The sequence below is a fragment of the Nelumbo lutea genome, chromosome 5 (assembly GCF_056320005.1).
Source record: "Nelumbo lutea isolate HS-2025 chromosome 5, American lotus-T2T, whole genome shotgun sequence".
Lineage (NCBI taxonomy): Eukaryota > Viridiplantae > Streptophyta > Magnoliopsida > Proteales > Nelumbonaceae > Nelumbo > Nelumbo lutea.
This window is the reverse complement of record NC_142688.1, coordinates 46,719,498-46,733,029: the sequence shown is the minus strand read 5'-3', so window position 1 is coordinate 46,733,029 and position 13,532 is coordinate 46,719,498. Positions and strand designations below refer to the sequence as shown.

At 39.2% G+C, this 13,532-nt stretch overlaps 1 protein-coding gene across 2 annotated transcripts in view; it reads left to right on the top strand.

The window, feature by feature from the left end:
• Positions 1-1,854, top strand: part of LOC148852161 (uncharacterized) — a 35,480-nt gene extending 33,626 nt beyond the window's left edge. For both annotated transcript variants that reach the window (XM_088944197.1, XM_088944198.1), the window contains exon 6: positions 1,496-1,854. In XM_088944197.1, coding sequence (XP_088800323.1) covers positions 1,496-1,618 — 123 coding nt within the window. In that variant the 3' untranslated portion in view covers positions 1,619-1,854. The remainder of the gene's footprint in view (positions 1-1,495) is intronic.
• The last annotated feature ends 11,678 nt before the right edge of the window (positions 1,855-13,532 follow it).

The following is a 13,532-nucleotide window of genomic DNA, read 5'->3' as shown; positions in this document are numbered from 1 at the left end:
GCTTCTCTCCTCTGAAAGATTCTAGGTAGATAGTTGTAAAATAATAATATGGCAGAGTAACTGAATGCTGTGCTTTTCTACCTTCTGTCCATATGTTTTGAAAGCAGGGAGGTGTTTTAATCTCTACTAGTAAATCTGTAACTACTGTTGCTTATAACAAATATTATTCAATTTTAGTATGTCAAGTAGACCTGGAGGTTCATGTTAAAGAGTTGAAGGCAGTAGGATGTAATCCATGGTTCAATCGTTTTTAAATGTGTGTCAAAGGGGTTAGTTAGTCTAAGTTTTGGATGGAGGAGGTGCTGGAAAGGTTTCCTTTGGTCTTTACTGTGTTGCTGTTTTGAAGATGCCATGTGGAGTTTAGTTGGTTCTCGAGGTTTTGGTGAATTTCTATCACCAGAGTTTCTAACTTTCTGTTTTTGTCTTTTTTTAATGAAATTTTGATGCCTTATCAGACACAGGGTGAGGAAGGAGGTGCTTGCCCACGTTTCTAATTTTCTTTCAGTTGCCTAATTGTTGGGATTTCCTTCATATATTGCTCATTCCATTTCTCCTGATTTTGCATTACAAGTAACCAGACTCTTTAGCACTCTGATGAGAAAGGATGTAGACTAGAAGATTTTTGTGTCAGATGATAGGGTGTACACTAAAATTGTTAATTGATGTTAACCACTGGTTGCAGCACAAGAGTCTATGGATGATGTGATTATAAAACAGGTCCTGTTTATCTTTTCTTATATTTATTTATTTCATTAGTTAGTGAGTTCTTGTTATTTAGATTTTTGTGAATTCTAATCTAAATGGTTCTGCCATAGGTTTAGTGACATATAGGGTGATTTCATAATGGATGGCCAAATGTGATTTGGCAGTTGGCATTTGTCCTGCAGTTTTCAAATTTCAAGCAATGGTGGAATTTTCTGTGCTACTAACATTCATTTTCTAAAGTTGACTACTTTGAGAATGGAGTGTAGCAATATCTTACGTGATACATTCCGTTGTTAATGCATATGCATGAATCTTGGACCCCTCAATCTAATTGGCCTTAACTTGAAGATCATATAAGTGGAAGACCTAACCATCTGATATGATGAAACTTCTTTTTAGAGTTTTAGATATATTAAAGAAAAATAATTGTTCTTCCAGTAAGAAGAAGATTTGTTGTCCCAGATGATTAAGCATTGGACCATTTAGACATAAGATCCATTGGATGATGGTTACCGTAAATCTGAAAGTGCGGTTCATGTATGCCTCTTTCAGGTAGTAGGCCATTTTGTTGCACATGCAAATTGCTGATTATTCTTTTCCAAGTCTTTAGAAATCTTAATTCCCAGTACATTGAGGCTGTTATGCATGTATTTCTTGGGCTGAAAAGAAAATGATTCTTCCACATGCCTGTTACTTGTGGGCATCTTCTGTTCTTTCAATTGATAATGTTTGTCCTAATTTATTGATTTTTAATTTCTCTTACTCTTCTTTTTTTCCCTTATAAATTCAGGTTTCAATGAAGACTGAAGTTACTTGGGTTCGTGATATGCTCCGAGGTGACGATGCTTATGAATTACGTGTGAAACTCCTGAAACAAGTTCCAGAAGAGTACCCATACAAAGATGACGAGTAAACTTGCCATAATGGAGAGTAATTTCATGTACATGTATTTTTGATTTTTTTTTTCTCCTGCTTAGATTTTGAGCAGTTCTGGCTTTTTAAAATATCCAATTTCCTGAAACTTCTAATAGTGTACTTCTAGCATGTCATTGGCTAATTAGAATCTGCTTTGATCTGGTTAGAAACTTGGATTTATTTGTCTCAGTAAATTGCTTTTGGTTTATTAATGCTTAAGAAACATTTCCAAAATTGTTATAATTGTTGTTTTTTTTTTTTGCCTGAAGTTCTTAGAAGAAAAAGAAAGCATTCCAATGGACCATTTATCAAGGAAAGAAAATAACAGATGTTTATGGATCTATTTGTTTCAACTTTCAACGTAAAATGGGCAGAAAATTTTATGATGAGAACTTTGTTTTCCATGCCACATCAAGACAAATTAGGATTTTAGAATAAAAATAAATAAAGTTTTCACTGTAGAAGGACAAATAATAGTTGAAACATTTCGGTTTGACAAGTTTTACGTTCATTTTACACCTATAAGTTACACTGCTCATTGAAGTCGGTTTTAGTTAAAAAGGATATTGCAATAGTTGTTGTGGGCAAGGATTTTTTATTTTTGGCTGCAAGTTGTGAGCAAGTTTAAGTAGTCTGGTCTATTGTTTAGATTATTTATAGACTAATGGATTACTTATTTTGTGTTCTATTTTTTGTTCTCTCTACTGGTTGCCGGTTCTTGTTAGCATTTTGGTTAGTCTGAGACTCTGAGCATGATTGAATGCAGTTTTGTTATTTGGCTTAAAAATAAATAAAAACTACAAGTAGCTCCAACCAATGAGGTGATTCATGGATGATTATCTAGATTCCGGATTTGAACAGATACATAGGCAAAATCCATCTCCAGTTCATTTTGATATAGCCCAAGTCAAATTCAACCCTTTAGCCCATAAATGCATGTATATGTATTATGAAATTCAATGTTTGAATCTGTTTAAAATTCAATCTACATTGCGTAAAGATTTAATTAAAATCTGAGGATATCTGATTCGATTGATCTTTTACAGTGCTTCCAACCCAATGTAATCAATTCTTTATTATTAGGGCTGTTCATAAGAAGACCCAATCCGACCAAACCGATCAACTCGGATTGACCCAACTTGAGTCGGTTGGGTTTTTTTCAGCATCGGTTGGTTTCGGGTTACAAAAAATCATAAACCGATGATTCGATTTGGTTTCAGTTTTCACGTGTGAAAATCGAAACCGACCAAACCAAACCGATTTAGTAGTTAGTTCCTAGTTAGTAGTTACAACCTATTTAGTTCCTTCTTAACTAAGTTGTCTCTATCGTAGTTACAACCTACTTAGTTCCTATTTAAGTTAGATTGTACAGCAACTAAGTCATTACTAAGTAGAGCCGAAACCGATCCAAACCGACTCAAACCGATCAGGTCGGTTTTACTTAACACAGGGTCGGTTTTGGTTTTAATTTCAGGTAGCCCGACCAGGTTGGGTTGATTGGAAAAACATCGGTAAACCGACCAAATCCAACCCGTGAACAGCCCTACTTATTATAGGTTATTTAGCTGCTTTGTATCATCATAAAAAGCTCATTATGATATGAATCCGATCTGAAATCAAAAGGGCCCAATACAATACGGATCGGGTGTGGACCTGGCATGCATGTATATTCTGTAGAATCTTACCAGCAAGGTTGCAACTCGGCCCAAATGCTCATATGGGTCGAATATGGATACATCATTTATATATATGCACACATACATACATATATAATAAATCATTACACACACACATATATATATATATATCAATTTTTTGTGCGCATTGACTGAGTAACCCGAGCCCAGCCCAAGTTGAGCCTTGATATCGTGCTCAAACTGGGCTTGAGCTCTAGTCCCAATTCTTAGGTTTGAGCTTAGGTTGAATTAAAATCCGACCCAACCCACCCAACTTGCACCTCAACACCATACGGAGATTGGTCATGGCCCACACCTGTATTCAAAACCAATTTCTCCATCAGCATGTGGATCTGGTTTGGATGGATGCATTCAAAACCAAACCCAAATAAAAAGTGCATGTTTTCAATTTGCTAGGAAGCAATGTTGTAAACCTGTAACTTGAATTTTGGTTTTGCCGATTACGATTACTAAGCAGTTAATCCATTCAGCCCATAAAAATCCGTAAAAATTGTCATTTAACTGGGACCCAAAAAGGCCTTTGATTCCTGATTTTTACTATCCAAACCATCCGACCTAAGCTAAGTCTTACAACATTTCTATTTGTTAAGAACAAAGGAATGGATACTTAGTTTCAGTCCTTCGGTGGTGTTTGGTTCTGATGAGGCCCATTGATGCATCCTAAACTCGTGCCACCACATGTTTTGAACAAACCAAAGAGATAACCGGTGACACGGATCGGCCTAGCCATCAATCGACCAGCTTGATCCATCCATGCATATGGCACGAATAAATAAGGATGCATTATCAAGAATCTTGGGCTAGTCATAACGCCCATCTCCTTGTAGCACTAAGACCCCTTGGTAAGCACAACCCTCTTGCTCTCTCGCTTCCTTGTTTCATTGCTTTTCTAGCTAACCAACCTCCTTTGCTTAGCCTGGCAACTCATTTCCTATCTACTAACTTAAGCATTGAGAGCTCACCCTAGGGACACACCTAGAGACTCTTTGCTTTCTTGTAGGTCTTCGAAAGTACCCCAGTTTCGCTTACTTGGTTTGTCCTCTCTTCTCTTTATCTGTTGATTGGATTTGGACTGCAACAAATTAGCATCATCTGTGGGATCCGGATGAAGAAGCCGTACCACTATGCCTCAGAAGACACACACCAACACCAACAGGGACCTAGAATTATTCCCTCTCTCAGTAGGTCTCCATGGTCATAAAGAAGTGACATGACAACCAACCTCCACCATTAAATCCTCCACAACTAGCACAATAGGTCCACGATCACGGAGCACCCCAACAATAGGGCTAGACCCTTACACTTGACCACTCGGCCCAACAACCTCAACAATCGAGTAGAACAACGACGACTGCCCCAAGATGATCACAATCCTCAACCCTCAAGTGAGTGAGTCCATCATCTAGAAGCCTAACACGACTAGAAGTAGGACTAGCAGCCCTAGGGCACTGCTCGAAACCTACTACGGGAGGGCACCATCCAACTTGAATCCCGCCTAACGATTAATAAGACTAGGACTGACTCAATTATGGCCAAGCACAACTAGTCCCCAAAACCAGGGTGGAAGCCGAACCTCAATAATAAAATGAAAGACATGCGAGCTCAACTTTCAACAATCAAAGGAAAGATATTGCAATTTGACATCAAATAACAACTAGCTAAGGATCTACCCTTTGTAGCATAAATTTGAGATGAGTTGTTCCTTGCAAACATTAAGATGCCAAGCATAAAGGCCTACGACAACATAGGAAACCCTATGGATCATTTGGAGAATTTTCAAATGCTCATGTTCCTCAATGGTACAATGAGTTGATCATTTGTTGAGCCTTCTAGGCCACATTCTCGGATATAGTTCTATAGTTATTTTTTGGTATGTTGCTAGAATCGATCGGATCATGGGAATATTTTGTCACCATGTTCATTAATCACTTCATCAATAGTAGGAAGCACTAGAGGACCTCGACATCCCTAATGGATGTTTAGTAGAAGAAGGACAAGCCCTTGTGAGACTATGCGAAGAGGTTTAACACAAGGCTTTGGAAGTTAGGGACCTTAACTCTTCCCTCACAATAGTTGCACTGATGAACGGCGTTAGACATAAAGAGTTTAGTTTTTCCTCGGCGAAAAAGACATCAAAGGACATGACTAACCTCCTCCCTTAAGTAGAAAAGTACATTAATATAAAAGAGACCTAGGCACATTGCAGGGCCATGGAAGAAGACAAGTCAGATTGAAGGAAGAGTAATAGAGATTAGGCCAATGACCTTAGTAGGTCACCAAAAGCACTGAACTATGATTAGTATAAATTCCCTAAATGCATCCCAAGCTCAAATCTTGTTCTAGGTTCACAAGCAACCCTTCCTTAGGTGGCTTGACAAGCTGAAGTTGAATAGGAACAAGAGAGATCGAGATAAGTACTACCACGAGCTAAAGAACAAGATTGAGAATCTCATGTAATGTGGTTACCTTAGTGATTGTATTTCTTGAGATTGGCATAGAGGAGTTTAGGTCGTGGTTAAAATAGAGATAGACACAAAGGGTAGTGAATATGGGAATGAAAGATGAAGCCAAGGAACAAATCAACAACATAACTAGGGTCATAAATGTCATCTCTAATGGATCAACATTGAGGGGAGAAAGCTCTTCAGATTGGAAAGCTTATGCTCAGATGCTCCAGGCCAACCAACAACTAGTGAAGAAAGTGCAACCTAAAGAAGTGTCCTTTTGGCGAGGCCTTGAAGGGAGCCCAAGTCCTTCATGATGACATCCTGATCATCTCATTGATAATGGTAAATTTCACCATTTATTGAATCATGATTCATACTAGCAACTCGACAAACATCATCTTCTCTAAGGCATTCAAGTGGATGATGATCAACACCAAGCGCCTCTAACTAGTCAACACACCCTTAGTCGGATTTTGGAGAGACATGGTCCTAATAGATGGAAGGATCATTCTCCTAATCATCCTTAGAGAGTCATCAGACCATGTTACAATAATGGTGGGGTTCCTAGTTGTGAATATTGGGTTGCCGTACAACACCATCATTAATCGACTCATTAATCGCATTGACGGCCTTGATGTCAACCTACCACCCGGTAATAAAGTTCTTGACTAGCTAGGGCACAGGAGTAGTACGAGGTGACCAAGTAGTTGCTTGACAATTCTATGCTTCTGCTTTGAATGAAAATATGAGCTTAAGCAAGTAGTTAGCCATTAACAACTTGGACCTCAGAGACAAGCTCACAGCTTAGTGTGCAGAGCTGATAGAGGGCCTCGCACAAGTACCACTCTTTGGTGATGATGTTGAGAAGACTATCCAAATAGGCTTCTATTAGGTCACATAATATTTGAGCAAACATTGTTAATTTTTTTTTAGGACTAAGGTAGATGTGTTTGTTTGGTATATAGAAAATATGTTGGGGATTGACCCTGAAGTGATTATTCACTAACTAAGCATAGACTTGAGCTACCACCCCATTTGATAGAAGAAGAGAAACTATGCATTGAAAAGGTGGTAGAATATTGATAGGGAGGTTGACAAACTCCTTAAAGCAAGCTTTACTTGAGAAGTAGACTACCCCGAGTGGCTTGCTAATGTGGTGATGATAAAGAAGGTGAACAAGAAATGGTGTATATGCATTGATTTTACTAACTTCAACAAATCCTACCTGAAAGACAGGTTCCTAGTACCTAAAATCAATTGGTTGGTAGATGCCACTTTGGATCATGAGCTTCTTAGCTTTAAGTATGTTTTCTTGTGATACAACTAAATTGGGATTCATCCACCTAATTAGGAAAAAATGTTGTTCATCACCATGTGGGGTCTATATTATTACTTGGTAATGCCTTTTGGATTGGAGAAAGCTGGTGCCATGTATCAATGACTCATCAATAGGATCTTTAAGGATCAAATCGACTAAAAGTGGAAGTGTATATTGATGACATATTGGTGAAGCACATCAAGGTTGAGCAACATCTTGCCGACTTAGAAGAAGTCTTTGGCATTCTCAAGAGGTATAAGATGAATCTTACTCTAAGAAGGTGAACTTTTGTGGCCATCTTGAGCAAATTCCTCAAGTTTATAGTGACATAGAGTGGTATTGAAGCAAATCCTAAGAAGACAAAAGCCATATTTGACATACCCTTGTCTTGAACACTAACGGAACTACAATGCTTGATGGGTTAGGTCATCACTATTCTCATCCAGTTTATGTCCTAATCGACAGAGAAGTGTTTTCCATTTTTCAAAGCTCTAAAAAAAGTCCAAGGATTTTAATGGATTGATGAATACAAAGAAGCTTTGTAGTAGCTTAAGAAATATCTATGTTCGTAGCCCTTGCTCATAAAGTCAAGCCTTATAGATGAGTTCCTCCTTTATTTGTTAGTTAGAGATGTAGTAAGCACAGTGCTTGCTAAAGAGAAAGATGGGAAGAAAAAACCGATCTACTACATTAACAAAGTATTACAGGATATCGAGGCAAGGTACCAGGACATTGAGAAGGTTTCCTTATTCCTAGTCTATTCAGTAAGGAAACTTAGGCCTTACTTTTAGGTCCATAGTATCATAGTATTAACTAACCATCATCTTTGGTAGATCCTTTATAAGTTAGATACATTAGGTTGCTTGGTCAAATGGGCCATAGAGTTGGGGGAGTTTGACATTTAGTACAAGCCTCAACTGTTTATCAAACCCTAAGTACCGGTAGACTTTGTAGTAGAGTGCACATTTTCCAACAAGATAGAGTCGACTATGAAATCTATTGCCTCACTTTCCTAGACATTGCATGTGGACGAGTCACCCAATCAGAACAAGAGTTGCGTTGTCCTCATCCTACTCATCCTTGATAACATTGCTCTAAAGTATGCCCTATGGTTCATATTCAAGGCCTCCAATAGTGAAGTTGAGTACAAGGCATTGATTATCAGGATCGAATTGACGAAGGAGCTTGGTGTAGTTAGGTTAAAAATCTTCAACGATTCCTAGCTCTTTGTAAACCAAATAAATTGAGAGAATGAGGCTTGGGAGTTGACTATGGCAAAGTACCTACAAAAGGTCAAAGGACTTCGACAGAATGAGTAGGTTCATATTGTAGCATATACTTAGGTTAGAAAACATTTGAGTGTCAATATCCAAGTTGGCCAGCTCATTTCACTTCATATGGAGACATTATCTTGACCTAGAATTGTTAAAGAAACTTAGAAGAGTAGGCCAAGGCCCCCAAAGTTGCTTGATAAACCATCAAATTCACTATCGCTGGAGGAGAATTGTATAACAGGCCATCCCTACCATAAGTGCCTTGAGTCTGAGGAAGTGGACTACATCCTGCGAGAGGTATACAAAGGCATCTATGGTGAGAACTTGGAGGGCATGTCCCTAACACACAAAAATTTGAGACAAGGATACTTATTGCCAACCATGAAGCAGGATGTAGCTCATTGTCCACCAACCTGCCACTAGCTTGACCTCAATCAACAAGATGTGTCATTTTTCCTAGTGGGGAATTGACATACTAGGCCCCTTTTTAACCACTATTGGATAGAAGAAATTCATGATTGTGGCTATCGACTACTTTACAAAGTGGGTAGAAGTCGAGACTATGGCACAAATCATAAAGAAGAATGCCAACAACTTCTTTTAGAGACTTTGTTTTTCGGTTTGGGATACTTCAAATCCTCAACGCTAACAATGGAAAGCATTTCACTGGTGGTGCATTTAGAGAATTTTATGAGTAGCTTGGCATTGAGTAGAAACTCATTTAAGTCCACTCTCCCTAATGCAATGGACAAACCCATGTAACCAATAGGACACTCTCCCGTAGGTTAAAAATACGGCTCGATTAGGCAAAAGGACTTTGGGTCGAAGAACCACACAACATATTGTGCTCATGTCAGACAACCCCCAGGTTAGCAACAAGGGAAACACCATTTAATTTAGCATTTTAGGGCCAATGTTATGATACTAGAAGAAATTGGCTCACTATCCCTGTGTATTAAGTAGTTTGATCAAATGCAAAATAGTGAGAAGCTCAAAAAAAGCATGGACCCATTGGAGGAGGTTTGAAAATAAGCTCAATTCAGAACTATGAATTACCAATAGAGGATGGCCAACTCTCAAGTCTATGGAAAGCAACTAACAGAAGGTTGTACAACTCGAGAACAAGTTCACCTTAAATTGGGAAGGCCCTTACAACATCACCAAAGTCATTGGCCTAGGAACATATTACTTGGAGACACTAGAATGGAAGGTTGTCCCACACTCTTGGAACTTTTCTAGTTTAAGGATGTCTACAAATAGCTTGCATATCAGATTTCTATAATTAATGATATTTGGTTTTCATTCCAAGTTGCTTTTCCTCTTTAGGTAAGACCACAAGGCTCCCAGACTCTTAAAGACCTAACTGAGTTAGGCTCGATAAAGAATGGTAGCTGAGTAGTTAATCCACCGAGCTAAACTCCACCAAAGCATTGGTCATACCAATATGTTGAGACTCGATCACTAGTATAAGCTCAATTCACCTAGAAGGATTGAAAGATTCAATTTAGGAATTGGACAACTTGAATTGTAGAGGTCTTGCATAGACTAGCATTATGGACCTACACCACCACATCAAAGGATTGGGCCATCTTGGCCATCAACCTAACTTAGTCCACAAAGGCTTTAGATGAGCCACTTTATCTTATTAGCATGGTTAAGCCATCTCAGCCTACAACCGTATGTAGCCTTAGACAAGCCACTTTGGTTATCTTGCATTTACAACAACAAAGAAACAAATGAAACAACCAAGTCACCAGAGCTCAGTTTAAAATGAAAATATACTCTTATTACACCCCAAAAAATGGCCTCGGACTCTTGAGGCCTACAATGTGGAAGAAAAAAGAAGAAAATGAATGATAGAAAATCATGGGCATGCAGACCCACAATATGTACAAGAAAGAAAGAAAAATTATGATGAATTGAGAGGCACATTATCAAGCCTCAACACGACTGCCTTAACAACAATAGACTCCTTCAAGGCAGCCTCACCATCTACAAAGTTGAGGTCGAGGTTAGGATAGCGCTTGATGACCTTCGCTCCACACATGGAGAACCTATCCATAGAATGCGATCACTTCGTACTCATTTAAGGCATTTTGGTGGTCCTCCAATGCCTTGTATTTGATTATAACATGGATCATCTCCTTAGCTAATTGGGCTTGAAGCTCTATGAAATTTTGTTTAGCCACCCCAACCTTCTCCTCGGCTGCTAGAGACCTCTCTGTGTTTGCCTTCGCCTTGGTCTTTAGCCTTTCAATCTCGATGTTGTAGGCATCTTTCTCCTTCAACATCTTATTGAACTAGGCCAACATTTGGGCAAGGGAGTCACAAAGAATGGTAATAGCGAAGACACCCTACAAAAAGAAAGATTAATTAAGACAACAAAAGAAAAATGAACCAAGCAATATGAATGGAAGAAAAGCATACCATCCTCAATTGCCTTAATGTAGGCATGACATTAAAGGACCTCAGTAGAATGGAACTTGGCCTCCTCCCGATCCATGGAAAGGTAACAGGAGTCACATTAGTAACAGGAGTAGACCACTTTATCACGAATAACCTCCCCTATAGTGCTTGAGGAGTCACCTTGGTGGTCCCTACCTTGAATTGATCATTGTCTAAAATCTCGATGTGCTCTTGGTGGACTGCTTGGGTGACCACCCATGGAGCCACTTGCCTTGGATCCATCAAAGACGAACCTTGGTCCTCAATATCTTAGCGTTTTCTCTTTTTCACATGTTGAAATAGTCCATGATGATCATCCATCTCTACATCAAGCGAGAGCAAACATAAGTATGAGCATAAATATTAAACTTTGGCCGGTTCATGACACGCTCCTACCTAGATTCACCCGACTTAGCCTAGCTTCAACCAACATAGCCTCAGGTAAGAACTCGTTCCCATTGATCTCAACACTGATTGGACTCTTCAAATTCCTCTTCTCTTTCCCTACCCGCATGGGCTCCTTCAAGTTGGTTACAAGGGGCAACCATCTCGTCGACAATGTTCATGCCTTCGGCCTGATCACATCGAAGAATTGATCATTCCAAGTATGGATGGAGGAAGGAGCCCTTAAAAATTGAGTACCCCGATTCCAAGCAAAGAAGTAGTACCACCCCTTGGATTAAGGATGGTTCTTCAACACAAAATGGGCTTGAAAGACCCTGGCGGACTCGAGTAGCATAGATAACATAAGTAAGGAATATTATCAAATTAGACATTAGTTGGGGCAGAGTGACTCGATGTAAAGTCAAAATCTAGGTGACCTACTCATCCACTAGAAACCTAAGCCCGACCACCAGATGGCTTTTTAAGCATAAAGCCAACCCTTATGGGCCCAGCAAATGCTCTCCTTCTCTGACAGGACCACCAACTCCTATCCTTCTGATGACTTATTCATGGACTCAACCTCCTCCTAGACTACACTCAAGGTCGTGACCTTAGGAACATCCTCAACCTCATCGTCTACATCGATGACATCAACCTCCAAATCCTAAATCTCAACCTTTGTCTTGACCTTGGCACCTACATCTACTAGCTGTCTTTGGACCTTGGATTTAGCCCCCTAGAATGGCCTTGTCCTTACTAAAAGGACTAACAACCTCAGTTTCTCTAACCATCACCTTGGGGTTGACCATTGAACCGGAGTGATCACTTTCCAACTCTGATCCTAAGCTAGAACATTCGAACCAAAACCTAGAACTTGAAGTAGACATAATTAATAGGAAGGGCAAGGGAACTTACCGAACTGACAAATAGAAATAGAAGGTTCAAAATATCAATACAGTCTGATAGGTCGGTTTTACTTTTATGCTGTGAAACCTGTTGGGGGGGGGGGGAGGGGAGTCGATTTAAGTCCTGTTTACCCCCTAAAACAGGTGGGACCTTGAAACACTTAGTGTAGGGGCATATCAAAGGGGCCCTAATATGATATGTATCGATCAATACGCCCCAAATGCTTAGAAGCAAATGATTAAATCATCTAGCTCTGCTCTATCTTCCAAATGCTTAGAAGCAAATGATTGAATCATAATCGCTTGGGACTTCTCCTTATATAGGAGCTTCAATGACCCAAATTGGTCCACCACCAATGGCATAGATTTTGCTACAATCTGACAATTGTTGCACATCCCGTTGCGAAGGGGACTTTGATAGATGCTTCAGAAGTCAAAGTGGTGCATTGACTCCAACACTCATGTCGACTATAGCGGAAGCGTTGTGACCCCTTGGAGAGCGCATATGGTCCATGTGCCTTAGATGAAGATAGGTGAATTTCATAGAATGGTGGCATGGCTTGGATTTAACTCCTTTCTCCATTTGAATTATTTTCTTTGATCGAGTTGACCTCTCATTGCTTGAGCAACAAAATGACTACCTCAGTCTCAAAAGTGGGGGGCAAGTGACGACGCCCATTGGCATGACCTAAGTCCAACAAGTCTCCTTGTAGGACTGGGACTCCCACACCCTAGTTCACTCACTCAATTCATCCTCTCTTCTCCACTTTAATTATTGCCCGGATTCGGACTACAACAGATTTTATTGTTGTTTTCTAAAAAAGCAATGCCACATACATAGCATTAGATTTTGAAAAAAAAAGACAAAAATGCATTGAATATATTGTTTAGTTAGCCGTTTTCCAAAAAAGGTATGAAAAATGTTTTGCCATTTTGACAAAAAATGACCCATCTTAAAAAAATGTTAATTTTGATGTTTTTTTCTCTTATCAAAGTGTTTTCTTATGGCGTCTCACGTGGTTCCTATTTCTCATATATATCTATATATTAATTTGTAATGTGCTGAGTTGGCACATTTTTGCAATGTAGTTGATTTGGTGGCGCACATTGCTATGATTTGGCTGTTTTGATAACACACTTAGCTATTTTCTGGAATTTTTGAGGTTTTTCTATTTTTTCAATAAATAATTAAAGTAGAACATTGCCATTACACTCATTACTTGTGGGTTCCCAAAACATCATTGGGAGACCAAAATATTTATCCTTTCAAACGTATGCTTTAATTAGATTCTTATAACTGAACCACTCTTTCACTCTTTCATCTCAAACTAAACTCTCACACCCCCTCAAGCTCTCACAGCATTAGGAGACCAAAAGACATCATTGTAGGTTTCAAGTGTCTCAGCAATTGTAGGTTTTAAACGTCTTTAACCATCTCAGAT